Raw genomic sequence first — 19,780 nt, forward strand, 5'->3', positions numbered from 1 at the left:
AAGCAAGTGGCCAATTAACTTCATTCAGCCACCCGTGTTTTCTTGATGCAGGTTGAACACTCACTGTCTTCCTCCGTCTGGAAGGTGACCTCTCGGCTCTCCTTCTTGCCCTCGGGGTTGGCCAGCGCCAGGCGGACGTGGACGGAGCGGAAGGGCGGCAGGTCTCTCAGCGTGAAACGAGACGTGTTGCCCTCCACCGACAGGCACTCTCTGACCGTGGCGTTGTTCCCGCCGCCGCCCCCTGTGGGCGTGGAGTAGCGGTAGCACAGGGACAGCGAGTAGGCGTGGCAGCGGGTCAGGTTGTAGCCCAGGGGCTCCCACTGCAAGGCCAGCTGCCGGGGCTCGATCTCTGTGGCTGTCAGGCCCCGCAAGGCCCGCACGGGCTCTGGTGGAGACACAGAGACAAAGGGTCACATTAAAATGCATGGACGCTGGTGGAGAGAGAGTCGAGACAAAGGGTTAAATTACAAATATCATTCTATGACATTCCATTCTATGACATTCTATTCTATGACATTCTATTCTATGATGACCAGTTCCATTGAGGGAGTCCTACATTATGTGCTTTACGAAAACAAGGCAGAAACTAAGAGAAGGAGTCAGAGAATGGGTGATAGAGTGAGACAGGCCAGAGACAAAGGGTCAGGTTTAGACAAGAGGAATACGCAGATGCGGCCGGTGTCTGCACTGGAAGGATTTGTTGATGTCTACAATAGTGAGGGAAATATGTAACAAAAAATGGCTCAGTTGTTCACTTCCGGCAGAAAGTGTGAAAATTTGCATATGGCATGTTTGAAGTATGCTGGTTTCAAAATTTGCCGGATCCAAGCACTTTTCCCATGGGATCTGGTCGTAAAATGAGAATTAAAGATGGCCGCCAACGTTTTTGGTTCAATTAGGTTTTGTATTCCAATCTTTGACACCTCATCACTTTTCAATGTGAAACAAGTTTGTTTTGATAAAATCCAAATTGTAATGCAGCAATACTTTGACATTTTCAGTTTCTGTAGATTGATTTAGCAGATTACGGTCTGTTTTTATGGCAAATTTGATTGAAACCAGTGTTACTCCAAAGTGCTTCATCTGAGCCTCATGATGTTGGTGTCTCTACCTATGTTTTCAGGGGTATTCTTTCACATGAGATCATATTACTGGGTTCACACTTATTTAATATTTTTGTAGCAACAGTGAAAACTCATTCTTCAAAAATAGCATATTAGATGGTTGACAGTGCATGTAACGGACCTTCAGGAACTTCCAAATGATTCCCCAGATACCCATCGTGAATTTGTCAAGGGGAACTTTGTCATCGCACAAGTTCTCTGCTTTGGCACACGATCAGATGCATGAACAGCAGAACGCTATTGTGAAAGGTGATGGCGGAATTGTTGGAATTACTGAGAATGAGGGGGCTCTTCGCCGGTGGTTGGTGGCTGGTCCCGAAATAGCCAGGATCCTAAATGAGTTTCAGGGACAGAGGAAAACTGATGTCCGCCACCACGAGCAATCCAGAAAGCCTTTGCATCAGATCTCAATAATGCAATCAGTACGTTCGAAAAGCTGGGGAATCGATTCTCAGAAGACAGTAACGACTTGTATGTGCTTGACACCAAAGTCATCATGCCTGATGAAGTGGTAGCCACAGTGCGATCTGTGGAGGACATTGGCAAAACACAATTTGATGGATTTGTAGAGAAGCGAATCAAGGATCTTTCTATCAATTTCTATGATAACATTGCAAAGAACAATCACCTCTGTTCAAATCAAAGCTGAGGAAAACATCTTCAAAGTCTCAGGTGAAGATAACAAGTATGAAGAGTGACGTGCAGCTGTTTTCACGAATGTACATTGCTAGCCAAGCTAGAGATGGTGATCTTGACACATTCTTTGAACACGAGTGCCATGCGTGGCCACCGGCATTGGCTGAAGGTATCAATACAATGTGCCCACCAATCGGTAAAGCTGATCTCTTGCCCTGTTTGGAAACTTTAGCACCAAGTCCTGGTGATACCCCCAAAGGAGTAGTTTGTATTTTTGATGGTGCTGCCTTAGTCCATCAGTTATAGCCTAAGAAGTGTAACAGTGTGGTCAGTACATTCGGTGACTATACAGAAACAGTTCCTTCCGTACATTGCACGAAAGTTGAATGAGGAGACTGTGATGCGTGTTGATGTGGTGTGGGACACGTACAGAACGGACAGTCTCAAGGAAGGAACCAGGCTTGGTCGTGGCATCGGCATACCACTCCATGTGACTGAACAGACATCCGTGCCACGAAACTGGAGCAGCTTCCTTCGAGTAGATTCCAACAAAAAGACATTATTCTGCTGCTCTAGAAACAATGGTTGTTCCAGATGGGAAAACACTTCTCACAACCTATGAAGAAGCCCCCCTTCTGATGTTTCTCAACTTCGACCATGTACATACACATGAAGAGGCTGATTCGCGAATGTTGCTACATGCCTGGCACGCCTACCAACGGGGGTACTCTGAAGAAAGTGAACGAGGCACGCAAGCAGCTATTTGCTCATGGAAATCGCAAAGTGGAAAATATTCCACCCACAAAGGAGGCACTTCGTCAACATGTGAAGAGAGCAGTATTTCAAGCTGGTCACATCTGGGGACAGTCCCAAATTGCCAACCCAGAGATTCCTTCACCTGCAGATTGGGGATGGGTGAAAAGTTAGGACGATGGCTGGTGTCCATTTTGGACGGTGATGGCAGAGGTGGCGTCAAAAGGGTGTCGAGAGCTGATCAAATGCATGTGTAAAAAACGGTGTGCTGGAAAATGCAAATGTTTTGCGGCTAATCTACCATGCACAGAACTATGTTTCTGTTCAGGACAATGCTTCCAAGAAGAACAGAGTAGGACAGATTAAATAAACAAGTTAATGAGAAATAAATGTATTCCCACAAGTGGAAAAGCTCTACGTCCTCCCGGTGGGGGCTCCTCACTGGCAGGTGAGTCAGTAGAATACAACAGCAGTGACAACACACAAGTGTGTGTGGGGAGGAATCAATTGGCATAATGACTAAATTTAGACTAATTTAAACCTATAACAATTCGATAAAAGGGTGTACCAAACTTTTCTCAGTTGATTGTGTTTTTTCCCGTAGAATCCATTTCTGCCATTTTTGTATTGTGCATAATTAATTCGATAATTAGCATATTTGCGGCAAATATGCTAATTATCTCATTAATAAGTCAGACGCTTTGGTCTGACTTCTTGGATCCGGCAATTTTTGAATTCAGCGCCCAAAAATACCCCTAGGTGCAAAATTTCACACTTTCTGCCGGAAGTGAACAACTTTTTCACATATTTCTCCCACTACAACACGATCTGAACGTGCTACAGGAAGTCACAGTGAAGGAAACATGCATTACATTTACATTTACTGTCCCAGAGCGACATTTGTTTTCACAGCCAGTTCAACACAGAAACACACAGATATAAACCCAGCAGCAGAAAAAGACAATACATTGAGAGTCTGAATATATTCATCCATCCCAGCACACAACATTGTCAGCTCTCTCCTCCATTGTATACACTTAAACCCTATATAATTTATTGTACATCAATAGCGAAAAAATAGCCCATGTACAAGATCTGCTATTTTCGCAGAGTGTTTGCTTATTTTTTTCGAATGGTCACTGACGGCTGACGGCTTTGTCATGTGTGTTTGTTTGGGTGTGTGAAACATGCATGATGTGTGATGCAGCTTTGATTGATTGAATATTTTATTAGGCAAAAAATTTTAAAACAGCAGTTACATTTAAAATACTTTGTCTAAAAGGTCCGTTCAAAAAGGTCCTTGCGGTCTTGTTTCCATTGAGGTCCTTAGCTAAGTTTGTTTCTGTTGGATACGGTCAACAGGATGGGTTGAATTATTAACAGTTCTATCATTACTCTCTTCATTCACCACGGGACACCATGGTCCAGTACAGGAACCGAGTAAATGCATTGAACACATCCACGATTGGTTCTGCCAGAATTTTCTTCAACTAAACAAAGACAAAACTGAATTAAGGAAGGAAGAACGAACGATTAAAAGGCAGTGCTCAGCTTCAGTCAGTGACGTTAAAAAAACACAACTCGAGTCAGAAATGTGTAGACTCGTGGACCTGAATTTCAACAGCCACATTAACACAAATACAAGGTCAGCCCACTATCACCTTAAGAATATATCACGGATCAAAGGACTTATTTCTCAGAAAGATTTCCCAGCATCTTCAGTAGACTCAACCTCTGTAACAGTGTCTTTACAGGTCTCCCTAAAATAATTATCAGACGACTGCAGTTGATTCAGAACGCTGCTGCTTAAGTCCTCATTAATACCAAGGAAGTGGACCATATCGGGGTCATACCTATGTTCCCCGGGTTCTATGTTCCCCACTAAGGTTATGGTTAGGTTTAGGTTAGGTCCTATATTCCCCGCTCTCCTAGGAAAGCGGGGAACATAGAACCTGGGGAACATAGAACCTGGGGAACATAGGTACGGTCCCGACCATATCACTCCAGTTCTTAGATCTTTTCACCCGTCTGTCAAATAATTGATTTCAAAATAATGTTGTAGGTAAGTATTGAATGGTTTAGGGTCAAAACACATTTCTGATCTATCATGAACCATCCTTAAAACTGATGGTTCCTTATCTTAAAACTAAGGGTGGAGAAGCGGTGTGTTCTGTTTCTATGCACCACGTATCGGGAACAAACTCCCAGAAAATGTCAGGTCATCTACAACTCTCAGTTATTTTAAATCAAAACTAAAGAACTTTCCGTTCCTGCTGCCTTTTATTGAGGTTTTGTATTCCTTTCTTGTGCTGTAACTTTAATCTCATAATTGTATCTGTTCTATTTGAGCTAATTCATATTTTCCACTTTAAAACATTGCATTAAAGGGTCCTTTTATAATGTGTATCTTTTGCACGCTGTGTTGATACTCTTAATGATTTGTGTGAAGCACTTTGAATTGCCTTGTTGTTGAAATGGGCAATGATATGCAAATCAGCTTGCCTCGCTTTTATTCCTATGATAAACCTCCTTTATTCCTATAATGAAGCAGAGATCAGAGGAAGTCTGTCAGATGATCAAAATGTGATGTGTCTAATTACTGCTGTCACATCTGAAGCTACGATTGCTTGTGATGTTAACCCATTCAATCCGGAAACGCATCTGTGTCATTTTAGATTTCTTTGGCTATTCAACAAAAACAAAAAAGTTTTTTGAAGAATCTTGAACATTTTGTGCAAATCTTGAATATACAGTGTATATTTTTAAAGCTCAGTGGCTCAGTGGCTATTGGGAATCGGAGGGTTCCAGGTTCGATCCCCGGCTCTGGGTTAGTGTCGAAGTGTCCTTGAGCAAGACACTGACTGAACTCCTAAGTGCTCCTGAGGAGCAGGTTGGTGCCTTGCATGGCTTCCTCTGCCGTCGGTGTGTGAATGTGTGTGTGAAGGTAATGCACAATTTAAAGTGCTTTGAGTTGGATAAAGCATTGGTTCTCAAAGTGGGGTCCGGGGACCCCCAGGGGTCCTTGAGGGAGTTCCAGGGGGTCCCCAGCTAAATGATAGATTAGGCACCAAATGGACCCTTATGGGTCTGTAACTCTGAGAGTGTGCAAATGGAACCAAATGGACCCGTTAGGGTCCATTTGTGAGTGATAGAAATGAATGCGTGATAGAAATGCCATTAAATGGGGGTCTGTAGCCCTAATGCATGTCAAACTGGGGGTCCTTGAAATTAAAATGGTTGAGAATCACTGCTAGAGCCGTAAAAATCTTCTCTTACGGGGGTCCCTGGCATATATTTTCAAATGGGGGTCCGCGGGCTAATAAGTGTCAATTTGGGGGTCCTTGACATGAAAAGGTTTGAGAACCACTGGGATAAAGGACAGTGCTATATGAATGTATACCATTTAACATTTCTTACCCTTGAAGTATGGTTACAAAGACTGACCCTGTCGGAATGGAATTCTCCGTAAGTAAAGAAAAGGCACATTATCTCATTGCATAATGTCCATAGTTGGAAAAGCAATCAACCGGAAAATGTTTTTTGGCAAAGTCTGGAGCTGGTAAATATACCATCCACTTTAAAATGTAAGAATCCAGCCACCTGGAAGCCAAGGTTTTCTTGGGGAGGAAAATAAAGTGTGACAGGCTGTGCCACCAGACACCCCAAAATGTTTTATATTTTGGACTGAATGTTTTTGGTTTGCCTCCAAGTGTAGAATGAGGTCATCATATTTCTTTTCTGTTTTCCAGGGAATAACTGCATTGAGCATATCAACAAAAACATTTTTTGTATCATTTATTTTAGTGCCCATCAACACACGAAAAGCTCTGAAACATTTACAATAAGAATGTCAAGAAATCCATTTGTTGTGATATTCTGTTTTACGACTCCTCCTACATAATATCTATGATTGAAATCAGGAGCAGCCATTTAGATTAACAACGAACCGAATAGCACAGAAAACTAACTAAAAAGTGACAGATATGCCAGCTCAGACAGCTTTTCATAAAAAAATTGAAATCCATAGAAAACATTTTCCATCAACAACTGCAGTGCCAGACAAGGCAGACATTTGAGTTGCATGTCACAGTTTCTCTTGTCTTGCGTTGTCGCCCAGGGGGACAGAGGTGCAGCTGGAGGACGATGATGACAGTGGATCAAAGAGCTGTTTTTTGTTGTTGTTTTGAACAACCCAAAATCCAAATCTGATTAAAAGTTTTGAACTTGGGCCCTGCTGGGGATTTCTAAATGCAAGGTAGCTGCAAGAATGATGAAGAGGACAGCCACTAACAAACCTACGCCCACTGCCACAATACGAAAAACTGCCCTTAAGACTTTAGATTGGTTCTACATATACAGTGTTGTTAATTGTTTCCACCCAGTTTTAACAATGGAAGCTGGGAGATTGTCCTCAGTGTGTAGTTGATCAAAGCATTTAGAGACTGACGTTGTGAGTCTACCAGGGTTCCCACACATTTTTACCAAAGAAATTCCAAAACTTTTCCAGAATATTTAACCCAATTTCCAGGCCTATATAACAATCATTCAGCACAATAATGAGTATCTTACTCCTATCATGTGCACTGCCCAAAGACAGGCAGTGTAGCAAAAATAAAGCATAAAATGGTATAATCCCATTCCAAATTTCGTACCACATTTTTGCTACACCACCTATCCTAGGGCATAGCTCACTGGAATACAAGACTTGTAATGGCATCCGTATTATTTCCAATTTTTTTATATAATCGTCCATTGCCTTGCATTTGCCCCATTTATGAATTCAAAGTAATGAAGGATGCATCAATGTTTTAAAGTACACTTTTGTTGTTGGTTTTCCTATTGTTTTCCTATCTTACATATAATTTGAGTAAGCTCTGTCGGTCTGTCTGTCTTGGTGTCTTGGTGTCTTGGGTCGTCTGTGCCCCAAACTGCGCATGTGTCGTTGCCAGGTTTCGCGCGCGAAACAAGCAGCAAGGTCTATGAAAACAAGGCCAAACGAAACGAACCCTACAAGCAACAAGGTCTATGAAAAGAAGGCCAAACGCAGCGCTTTCACACATATACCTTGCCTCTCAAGCTCACAACGCGTCCCCACACCCACCTGCACTTTCACAACCAACGCCAAAACACACTACCACCAATATGGCCCCTAAACCGCTTACAATAGAACAACATGGCAACACCGTGCTTCTACACCATAGACCCCACCCACTCTCGCCAGAGAGCCATATTTCGTGGCTGCCTCCGTGGTGTGTGTGTGTGTGTGTGTGTGTGTGTGTGTGTGTGTGTGTGTGTGTGTGTGGGTGGGGGGGAGATGATCGCGCCACAACTTCGGTCCGCGGCCGTGTATGCGTGGACACGCACGTGCGCATGCACATTGGGGAGCCACGTGTCACAATGTACATTATTTGTGTTTGCGCGACGCCCGTGTGTGTGTGTTCGCGACGGGCCACGGGCCGCATGAGGCTGTACCGTGGTGTGTGTGTGTGTGTCGCACGCGCGTGTGTGTGTTGGCGACGGCCGACGGGGAACGGCTCCGCCTGTTAGATCTTTATATGCGCGGGTGTTTGTGGGTGTTCTGTTCCTCCACGACGGGATGTGCGTGTGTGTGTACACACTACACCATTGGTTCTCAAAGTGGGGTCCGGGGACCCCCAGGGGTCCTTGAGGGAGTTCCAGGGGGTCCCCAGCTAAATGATAGATTAGGCACCAAATGGACCCTTATGGGTCTGTAACTCTGACAGTGTACAAATGGAACCAAATGGACTCTAACGGGTCCATTTGGTTCCATTTGTACACTCTCACAGTTAAATTAACATACATTTTACCATATAAACTGGGGTCCAAGGGATAGAAATGCCATTAAATGGGGGTCCGTAGCCCTAATGCATGTCAAACTGGGGGACCTTGAAATTAAAATGGTTGAGATTCACTGCTACAGCCGTAAACAAATCTTCTCTTATGGGGGTCCCTCGCATATCTTTTCAAATGGGGGTCCGCGGGCTAACAAGTGTCAATTTGGGGGTCCTTGCCATGAAAAAGTTTGACAACCACTGCACTACACAGTACAAACTCACTTTCGATCCCTGATAAACTGTCTGTTCTCACCGCATAACCCAAACTGCACACTTTGGGTGCTCATATCCCCCTACGGGTATGGTCTAGTTAAGTTAATTTCAACAAGAGGATACTGTCAGACACAAGGAGGGAAGAACATCTACAGACTCCGAGGTTGAACCCCTCACCTGCACACTTGGTCCTGCTGATGAGGGGGGGTCCGGGTGCCCCTGTGCCTCCCTCTCCGGGCCGGGTCAGCAGAACACTGATACGGTACTCTGTGTCCGGCTCCAGGTGCCACACCTTGTAGGTGAGTGAACCCACTCCATGGGTTTCTGTCCAAGGTGACTGGCTGGCTCTGTACTGGATCTCTCGTCGAATGACAGGCCCGTCCCCCACTATAGAGTTGGTGTTGAGCTGGATGATCAGGTAGGTGGGCCCCGCCCGCAGGAGCTGAGGGGGGGCGATGGGTGTGGGGGGCACTGCAGATGAAGAGACAGGGAAGGGTCACATGCAATGCATTTCTGAAGAGATAAATACAGCTACACATACAAGAATGACTCAGTTTCACTGTTATCTCTATACCTACAGTACATAGACAGTAAATTAATCCTGGGCCAAATAGTCAATAGAATGTTCATAGATTGGGGTCACAGAGAAAAGTTGATCAACTATGGTTCCTTAGACTAATGCATATCAAACTCGGGTTCCTTGAAACTAAAACGGGTGAGAAACTGAGAATCACTAGTTTGATTAAACAAAAAACATAGTGTCACCACCCTAAACCTGGTTATATTAAGCTTTGTCTTCTATCTTGTTAAAAACAAAAGAAAACTTTTTAAACCAAAGCATAAAGTGCAGTACATAGAGTCATAGACCGATAAGAAAACGTGAGAAGAAAGGAAAAGAGTGAACAAAAGGAAAGTCAAGGATTTCAACGGCTTTTTAAAATAACATTATTTCTGCTCTGCTAGGGCATCGAATCAGAATAAATCTTTTAATCATCGGGACCATGAGAGGCCCTTGAACGGAGCAAATCTTAATTTCCATCATAATGAAGCTGAATAACGGCGTATTTGCATGAACGATAGCACGACTAATTCCATCCTTTCCCCTTAAAAGAACCCTGATGGATAATGTGACTCTTATCAGATGAAGGAAATCTAATTAATGAAACACAGGTGTGCAGGCGTGTCATTTGGGGTCTCAGGGGATGGCAATTGCCACCCTGTAGTGTTCACATTTTACCTCAAATTCAGTTATTTTTCGCATATTTTCCACAACTCTGAACACTTTTTTGCAGCATGTAACTTTCCTCTTCTACCCTGCACTATGTATGTATGCCCGGCGTCCATCTACATGTGACACATGTTATGAACATACATTTTCTTGTCTGCAGCCATACTTTTATTAACCATTTTCAACCTGGGAAACCCTATATTGGGCATATAATTATAGGCGAACATTTTCAAACATTCCTAGACGCGTTAGATCCACTATTTCAGCTATTTTGGAACTGGGGCTTAATTGGTAACTTATTTCTGCCACCCCCCTATCTTTTCTGAAATGACGCCTCTGCATGTGTGTAATTCTACACTCATGGCGCATACAGTACGTGTTGCCTGAACCAACCCATGTAAACAAATGCTGCTACATACATTGCTGGAGGACACTGCAGGCTAATGCAATGACTATAGGACACACTGAGGGAGTTACAAGGACAGAAAAAAGCAAAGTGTGTGTGTGGGTGGACGAAACGGGTTTGAGGGTCAGTTAACACAGAATGCATTTGCCATGCAATCATAATGTCTTTTATTTACTGTACATGGGGGTGCGTGACGACGGATTTTGAAGAGAGAGAGAGATTATGCGCCATGTGTGTGTGTGTGTGTGTCTGTGTGGGAGCATGTGAGAGAGACATTTTGGATGCATTTCACACAAGAGAAATGTTGGAGGCGGAGCATCCTGCGGCCATTTGATGAGACAAGTTGGCAGGTGCCGCCTGCAAGTTTATTTGCATAGAGGCTGTACATGACATTCCTATCCGGGTGTCCGCAAGGCAGTGGCGTAGGCGGGCGAGTGTACTCTCTGTATCACAGTGGTTGTGTATGCACTGCAGTGTTGATTTCGTTGACTAAAACTATGACGAAAAATGTTCGTCGACTACCTTTTTTCACTGACGAAAACTAAATAAAAACGAAATAAAAACTAAACTATGATGACTAAAACTAAGACGTCAACAAATAAAAACTAGACTAAAATGTTAGGGAGGGACGAGTGGAGAAGAGATCCAGTAGAACTAAAAGACAATTGATTTTATATGTGGTTGCACTCAGGTGTTTCACTCTGAAAATAGCCGATCTACATGCTCACAACGCGTCGCAGCGCGACACGTTGTGAGCTTGTAGATCGGCTATTTTCAGCATGCAACCAAGTGTAAAATCAGGCATTACGACACCATCAAGGTGATAAAAATTGTACAATTTTTGTCGACTAAATCAACTGTAGATTTAGTCGACTATAATCTTATTTTGTCAACTAAAACTAGACTAACACTAAACCATTTCAGATGACTAAAATATGACTAAAACTAAATGGAACTTGATGCAAAAGACTGACTAAAATTGAATCAAAAGACTGACTAAAATTGAATGAACATTTGCTGTCAAAATTAACACTAATGCACTGTGCTCGCCAGTGTGCTCGTTCTCGCCCGTGTAGCTCGAGTGAAAACGGGCGCACAGTGGCACCTCCCACAACTTTACCTCTGACGATGAGCTCGCCGAAGTTGGAGACGCCGGCTCCGCGGGAGGACAGAGTGACGCAGCGGTACAGGTCCTGCTCGCCGCGCTGCGCTTCCACCTGGAACGTCGCCATCAGCCTCTTGTGGCTCAGCCTGGAGAGCGAGGCCGTGTCCAGCAGCACGCCGTTACGCCTCTGTACGTCACACACACACACACACACAAAGACACAACACACACAGTTAGGCTGCTGTCACACACACACAAAGACACAACACACAAAGGGAAGACAGCCGTGAGGAAAAGCCAGATGAGCCGTATTCAAGCAGGTGATTGTGTGTACCTGAGCGGCGTGAAAAGTCCATTCCAGCGATTGTAATGGTGTAGTGGCATGTGAGGCGGAAAAAGAACATGGAGGAAATTGGCTGGAAGGAAGGTGTAGGTGTGGGAAGGGGGTGTTCAGCTACATGGAGGGAAGAGATAATAAAGATGTGATAAATGTCACATTAACAACTAGGATATCCGCTTGTTGAGGCTGGGTGACAGAGGCGAGCTTGACACGGTCCTCCCAGGTGTTGGTGTCTAACAGAAGGTGTGAGCTGACAGCTCCTCATCTCTCCATGCTAATGTGTCGGCGCTCCGGGCGAACCGACAATTGGTTCAACTAGAGACGGGAAAATCAGAAGGCCAGCAGCAGCAATCGCGACGAGCTGTTGCAGTTGTGGGCTCTGCGATGCTCGCTCACACAGAGCAGAAGCGGGATATTATGTAAGCTGTCGCTCGCTACCCGTTCCTCAAAAGTAATTGGGTTTGACATCTGAATGCTTGAATCAGTTTAGCAGGGGAGGGCAGGAAAAGTTTGAAAAGCATGTGACACGTTTTAGAAAATACGAAATTGTGCATAAGGCTGGAGGTGGAGATTTTAAAGTTTATTTTTTCTATTTGATTGTGCAACGGCCTCCTCTTTTGTGAGAGCCTCAATAAGGCTTTTCTTTTTTTCTTTAACTTGATATATTATATATTTCTTTAAACCAATGTAGTTTGCATTCATAGCATTCTTAGTATTCGGGCCTGCATTGAGCCAGTTCTCCAGGGCATTCATCCATTGTGTATGTATTAGACGGCTCAGGGCTGCTGCATCTGAATTACATTAAAGGGTAAGGACTTTTTAAATGCTTTATAAAGTTTGTGTGGTTTTTGGCCCCCATCAGGTTGCATTGGACGGCTGTGCAGAGCAGAATGTGTGAGCTCGACGCTAAGCAAACTTATCTTTAACCCTGAAACTATAGCAAGCGTACAGCCTGTACAAACTAAACAAATACCCTACTGTTCTACGGTCTGACACTAAGCCCAGTATCATTTTCTAATTACATTTGTGTGTTCATTAATTCGGGATCAAACTGAAAGCAAACATGTTGACGTGGATGATCTTAACGATCATCATATATAATGCAGCGTTTGAGGCCTAAACTCCCTGGAGGAGAATATGATACTAAATGAGAAGGAAGCATTATGCAAACATTTGCTTTAGACTTCCTAAACGGAGGCAGGAGTTGAGCAGAACCGATCCAGGCTGGTCCAGAGAGAACTTCTATGGTGCCAGGTAGATCAAAGTCTCACACCACACAGCATCAACGATCAAACAGACCCCCCAACACAACAAATGGAGGAACAGAAGGAGTCTGAAAAAACTAACGTTTCTGTTGTTTTTACTCCTAATGAGAGAAGTGGGGAGCTGGAGCAGGTTTTGGGGTGGCACCGTGGCACGCAGTACGTTGTTAATAATTTCTGTCACATAATGGGCTAAATCAAATGCATCGTAGCGTACCATCAAATTGCAAACATGGAGGCACGCATTATGTGTTTACGTGCATCTACTGTAGAAGGAGAAATTAAAATATTGATACGTCGTGCTTGACAGAGATTACTTTAGCAGTATGCACAGTCGACACACTACAAAAGCAATCACACAAAAATAAAAACGTCTCATGTCATTTCATGATGAGCACACGAGCACAGCCACGAGAAGACAAGAAGCTTGAACAATAATTGCGGTGCAGATTTAACAGCTCTCATTCAACTCAAGTGCAGTAACGTGTCATTAAGGCTGTCACCATCATCACTTTCTAGTTGTCATGCAAATAATTGTGATAAAAAAATATGGGCATTGAACATTTGAACATAATGAATAAAAATTACATTTATGTTTGCCTTTTAGGCTTTCTAAACTGCACAGGACAGATATGACAAATAACTACGGTATAATAAATACAAAGAAACGACAATGGCCGGTACCAATAATCAACCAATAAACACCAGGTTGAAAGTGGTTAAAAGAGCGTGAACATGGAAATAATAATGCAAATATGACATTGCTGTTAATTTCATCCATCTGTTTTTATACAGATGAATGTAAACAATTGTAACGATTATGCAAAAATAATTACGATTAGCGTAAATTATTGCCAATCAAAGTGTCTATTCACATTCCCTTAACTCATTCAGTGCCTGACTTATTTCTGGCAGTTTGGCTCAGAGTGCCAGAGCTCAAATTCATTGTAAAAAAAGGACTTTTTCAGTAAGAAGTTAAACAAGAAGTGAATGGAGCAGAACATTTTCAAATCATCATATCTTGGGTTCTGAACATAAAAACAAAACAAAAAAACCGTCTTAGACGTCCAGTGGCACAGGGCTTATGATACAACGGACGTCTTAGACGTCCAGTGGCACTGAATGAGTTAAAAAGAAGTTGCACTTCAGCTAGGCACACGTGGTATTTAGATAGTGCCGTTTGTTTAAGCACCGGAGCACATGACGCACGCTGATGTGTTTGTTTTACGTTGTTGGAATTGGAATACTCATGGTGGAAACTAGGTTACAGTGTGTGAATGTAATGAAGTTACTGTGCCTGCATGAGGTCTTATATTTGTTTGTTTGACCGTGTTATGTGTGAGGACTATTGTGTTCCCACAGGTGCGTTACGGCACTGGCACACAGCCATGTGTTATGCACAGCTTAAATGTTCAGTAGGTCGCTAGAATCCATACATTACCGGTAAAATAATAGTGTATCAATCAAACTCTGACAGTGCATTCCATTCAAATAGGCTACAATGTGGCTGCTCAACCATTGGTATTTAGATAACAGATTGGAGGAGAAGCAAGCAAACCTCAGCGCTCGTCTTTCTTTGGAGATGCAGCGATAACGTTTTGTTTTAATTCTTATTAGGCCTAATAGGATTAATGAAGAATCAAGTACTTGACAGTTAATCTGCCGTTTGAGCACAAAAACGATTTACATTTCTTGTATCACTTGTGACTTAAAATTGTTGAACGTGAGTGTTGTGTTAAAATTAGATGCATTTTGATTGCTATCAGTGTGCACGCTTTGTGAACCCACCTAGGCATATCTTAATCCAATGATGCTCTGTAAATACTAAGGAAATGTTTGTGCTCTGCGTTTAGACCAGCTTTTACCTGGTCTAAACACATAGCACATTTTACACAACGTTAGTTGACCAAAGTGCTGCACAGGTAAAAAGCAGAAAAAAAAGAAAAGCAACAATACATCAAATCAGAAAAAAGAACACAAAAAACACATAATAAAGTGTAAGAAACGCATAGCATATTGTAAGTTGTACAATTGCACGAATGTAGGTTAATACAGAGGGTAGGGAGGCGATTTGATGAGAGTTAAAAACAGGAACATTTATGATTGGATGTGGTTAAAGGCCAGAGAGAAGAGGTAAGTTTTAAGTAGGGTCTTAAAGATCTGGATGGACTGAGCAGATCTGATGTGGAGGGGGAGATTGTTCCACAGCTGTGGGGCTGCCACCGCAAAAGAGCGATCCCCTCTGGTTTTGAGGGTTAGGTTTGATGGCACAGTCAGCAACGACTGATCAGCAGACCTTAGTGCTCTGGGTGGGTTATGGGGTGTTAGAAGTTCAGCCATATATGGGGGGGGCAGACCATTTATGGATTTAAAAGCAAATAATAAAAATTTAAAATCAATTCTGTATTTTTGCGCTTGTCGGAAGATAGCTTTAGTCATGCGCTCCCGCCAGTGCCGGATTGCGCTGGGCGTTAGATAGGGCTGTCTCTTCATCTCACCTCCAGTAAGAAGGGCTCTGTTTCAGCGGTCTTACCTCCAGTAAGAAGGGCTCTGTTTCAGCAGTCTTACCTCAAGTAAGAAGGGCTCTTTTTCAGCAGTCTTGCCTGTAGCCACACACTGGAAGGTGGCGTTCTGCCCAGCGTTGACCTCCACATCACCCAGTCGAGAAAAATGGGGCACCTTGTCTGTGGAAGAACAACAAACAACACAGACATGAATCTGGAGATCTGTATAACTTCATGGTATGAATATCCATGTCAGACGGGTGATGTGTCAGCTATTCAATGAGCCATATCATTGTTTAACTAAATATTTACTTATCGGTTGTACAATGCTTTGTGGGCGGTTTTGGTTTTGTATATTTTCTCTGTAACACAGCAACCTCAGAGAGACAAGTTCTTCATGTGCAAACATGCAGCTGAACACTAATTAGTGTTGATAATGAGCAAGATGGAGAAATGAACAGGGAACTAATTGGACCAGCCTGCTGATCAATCAGGATGAGTGTGTTGTTTGGTTCCTGCTGTCAATAAAACCAGAAACTGAGTTTTCATTTCTCTGTCTCTGGCACACGAGGAGGAGGTGACCGCAAAGTACGGCTTCCCTGCTGTGCGACGGGAATCCCTGTTTCACCACAAGGGTCAATGGTGTGCACTTCCAGTGGTGGAAGTCACAAGTGACCAGTGACACGTGTCAGTCTGAAAAATCGGCAGCACCATGAGGGGTTTCCTCGGCACCTTGTGGGGTTTCCCTGACACCTCGTGGGGTTTCCCCAGGCTTGTTAATGCTCTGGGCTGGCCAGGTGATGCGTGCTACCGGCAGAGCATTGACCTCTGACCCCCGACAGGAGAAGATGGACAGAAACAACTACTTAATAACCTGACGACAACCATGTCTTTTTAAATTTCTTTGAATGCATTCATGTCTTTTTTGTCTTTGTATGCAAAGACAAAATGAGATCGTTGTATATTTTCACTTTACAATAAACTAATTAATGTTATAATCAACTTCTCTTTTATTAGTCTTAAGTTGCAGTGTCGTAATGTTGCATTGCACAAACGGCTGAAGTACAAACTCTATAGTGGCTCATTTGCAAGGAAGCTTCATAGGTTGGTAGCATTTTTAGGAAAAAACAGGTCAACGGTACAGATACACCAGTGTCCCTGAGATGGAAAGCCGCAAGAAGTCCACATGCTGAGACTGATGCAAAAGATGCAGGTGTCTCAAAGTGGATTCAATTCAGTGGTCTTGGACACTTGTCAACAGCCCAGACAGTCAACAGCCCAGACAGCGAGACATAGGCAGACAAACAGAAAAACCTACTGTTTATACAGCACAAACAATCTATTAGGTCTGACAGGGAGACAGGCTACCTTTTTTCTGTTTGTCAGCGGTATTAAATGTTTTACTCCAAGCATCACACACACTTCGGGATTTCAGCCTCTATTACTTTTACATCCCTATTAAACTACCAGTAAATCCTTATTCTGAGCTTTTTAGCCCTGATGCTCCAATCTCGATAACAGCTCCAAAGCTCCGTTGGACACAATCCAACAGTATACATTAATGGACTGATGCTGAGATGCAGAACAAGCCTCATTTACAGTAAGCGACCGCATTCTATTTCACACAGTGAAAGTCAGAGCGCTGCAGTAAAACAAAGGGGTGCAATTATCAATTATTACACCAGGAATATTTGTTCAAACAGATGCCTTTACATGGACGTGAAGAGGGTCGTGAGCTTGTAGATCTGCTATTGTCGTATTTGTATTTTGTCTACCTATTTTTCTTTATCTAATTTTAGAGAGCATTTTGTCTGTCTGACTGGAAAATGTAATTGAATCCAACCACTTCCACTTCATGTCTTTATAACAACAACCAAACAAGCACTGTAGTTTAGTATGACCTTTTTCATGTACTGTATGTACTATTCTCATGTTAATGTAGGAACTGAACTAAAAAGCTAAACTTTGTGGAAATGCTTTGCCAGAGTGGACAAGGAAGGTGGTAGGAAGGTAGACTCTTCCTACCACCTCTTGGGATGTATGCAATGTTGCAAATTAAGGTGACTTTATTTTCAGTGCTGCCCTCAACAAATTAAATTAAAAGAACAAAACATGAAAAAGTCTCTTAGGTCACATGAACAAAACATGAGCGCATCCACACTGGAGAAAAACATTTCCACCATAAACAGCGTGATAGGAGTTTCAGTCGGTTAGATCAGTGCTTCTCTAATCTCTCAAATCTGTCAGCACCACTGCCTTAAACATGGAATGTTGTTGTTAGTAGGAAAAAACATAGACGCACCCGGGAGGAAGTGGACTAAGAAAGGGGAGGATCCAAACAGAGTTCCTGTTTTAAAACAAAAAAGGAGGTGCTGCCCCGAGAGGAAAAAACAAAATATATATATATATTTTTTACCAAATGGGTTCTCAGATTGGTGCTTCTCAAACTTTTTCACCAAATTAATAATGTATTTGGTAAAGTAGGAGTTTCATAAAAAAAAACCTCTCCTGCCTGTTTCCCGATCGAGGATTCAGTTATTTATAACTTTTGCTCTGACAGTTTTTTTCTTTCTTTCTGAATTTCATGAACTCACGAAAAACTCATTTTCTCGCAGTTAAGCGACTCAAACATTATTATACCTTTCCGTGAATGGCAGTGCTGTGGCCATCTCCGCTCTAAAGAAATGACATCCCCCATTCTGGCTCTCCCTTTTTCATGTTTCCATGAAGTGTGCAGCGGTCGGTGCCAGGGTGAGAGCTTTGTGTCTGCAGTGTGTGTGTGTGTGTGTGTGTGTGTGTGTGTGTGTGTGTGTGTGTGTGTGTGTGTGTGTGTGTGTGTGTGTGTGTGTGTGTGTGTGTGTGTGTGTGTGTGTGTGTGTGTGTGTGTGTGTGTGTGTGTGTGTCTGCTGTCCAGTGGACTAAACTGATTTGAGGGATGGAATGGAAGGCAGTGAAAGAAAGGGCCTGGTGTGAGGGATGATGGGTAAGCCATGTGCAAGGAGGAGAACATAATGTGAGCGTACAGAAGCACATAGAGCCATGACCCCCCCCCCTTCTCCAAGCTCACCGCTAACCAACAAAAGAACATCTCAAGGCTTTGAGAGCTAGCGTAGCCTTGTGACATCACATTAGCGTTGAAATAGCCTGCACTGGAAGAGAGGCCGTCTGAATTAAAGGTCAGCCGTTCTGTTCGCACACGGCGAGGCCTTCTGCTGTGGCGCCGTGCTTCTAAGACACGCCAGGAGCTGTGAATAAAGAGACACTTCCTGTCGGAGACACTGGAAGAACACTCTGTTCTTAGTTCTCAACCACGTCCTCTAAATACCCCTGAGACTTTGCAAAATGTTTAAAGGTCACAAAGTGATGGCGAGTGCGGGGTGCTGCTGGCCTAGCGGTTAGGGCGCACACCACGTATGGGCTCTAATGCAGCCTGACAGAGAGTCGCAAGTTTGATTCCCGAGCCAGACGACCTTTGCTGCGTGTCTCTCTCTCCCAAGTTTCCTGTCTCGCTCTACTGTATACTATCAAAAAACACAGAAAAGCCCCATATTTTTTTCAAAACAACAAAACAAAAATACAAAGTGACAGCAAGTGGAGGGATACTTAAAACAGGGGTAGTTTAACAGGGGGTGGGGGGGGTACTTACAACAGGGGTAGTTTAACAGGGGGTGGGGGGGGTACTTACAACAGGGGTAGTTTAACAGGGGGTGGGGGGGGTACTTACATCAGGGGCAGTTTAACAGGGGGTGGGGGGGGGGTACTTACAACAGGGGTAGTTTAACAGCACGATGTCGTCCAAAGCCATGTAGCCCTGACGCTCCTCTGAAACTGTCGCCTCGAACACAACCTGTGAAGAGATCAGAAAATGTTATATATAATTAATAAGTTATAATGAGTAGGTTGATAGAAGACAGTGTAAAGAGCAGGATGGATATTGTCAGCACATTGTAATCTTTTAGGTTCTTCCAGCAGAGCCAGCATGCAGCGCACCAAAGTGAATCAGGACGCCTCCCACTGAGCTACTAAGTTATTCAATCTACAAGCACTCATTAAAGTCAGCAGAGGCCAAATCCTCATTTCCCAAACGAGCAGCTTTTTACTTCAATGCAGCATAATAATCTTTAAGATTTCAGTGAATCCACACAGCCAACGAGATACAGGTGATTGATACCTCTGAAATAATATGAGAAAGGAGGCAGAGCTTTGTTTCAGCCAAGCCTAGTGAAACCCATATTGTACTATCATGTGCTCAGACGAGCAACGCATCGCGTCGTTGACATTACAGCAGCGCCAGAGGGCCAATCAATAACACACAAGGACCCGGCAAGATGGATACAGACTGAGGCTTTCTCTC

The 19,780-nt window shown here is 43.4% G+C and overlaps 1 protein-coding gene across 1 annotated transcript in view; it reads right to left on the reverse strand.

Moving 5' to 3' along the window:
• LOC308094550 (receptor-type tyrosine-protein phosphatase U-like) overlaps window positions 1–19,780 on the reverse strand; it is a gene marked incomplete at its 3' end in the record, with an annotated part of 148,486 nt that overhangs the window by 49,273 nt on the left and 79,433 nt on the right. Inside the window, exons 4-8 of the mRNA XM_080441274.1 lie at window positions 19,192–19,273; window positions 15,491–15,606; window positions 11,336–11,507; window positions 8,759–9,052; window positions 65–385 (exon numbers count right to left, since the gene is read on the reverse strand). Of these exons, the coding sequence (XP_080297400.1) occupies window positions 65–385; window positions 8,759–9,052; window positions 11,336–11,507; window positions 15,491–15,606; window positions 19,192–19,273 (985 nt within the window). The remainder of the gene's footprint in view (window positions 1–64; window positions 386–8,758; window positions 9,053–11,335; window positions 11,508–15,490; window positions 15,607–19,191; window positions 19,274–19,780) is intronic.

The sequence above is a fragment of the Gymnoscopelus braueri genome (genome assembly GCF_963280865.1).
Source record: "Gymnoscopelus braueri genome assembly, chromosome: 11".
NCBI classification, from domain to species: Eukaryota; Metazoa; Chordata; class Actinopteri; order Myctophiformes; family Myctophidae; genus Gymnoscopelus; species Gymnoscopelus braueri.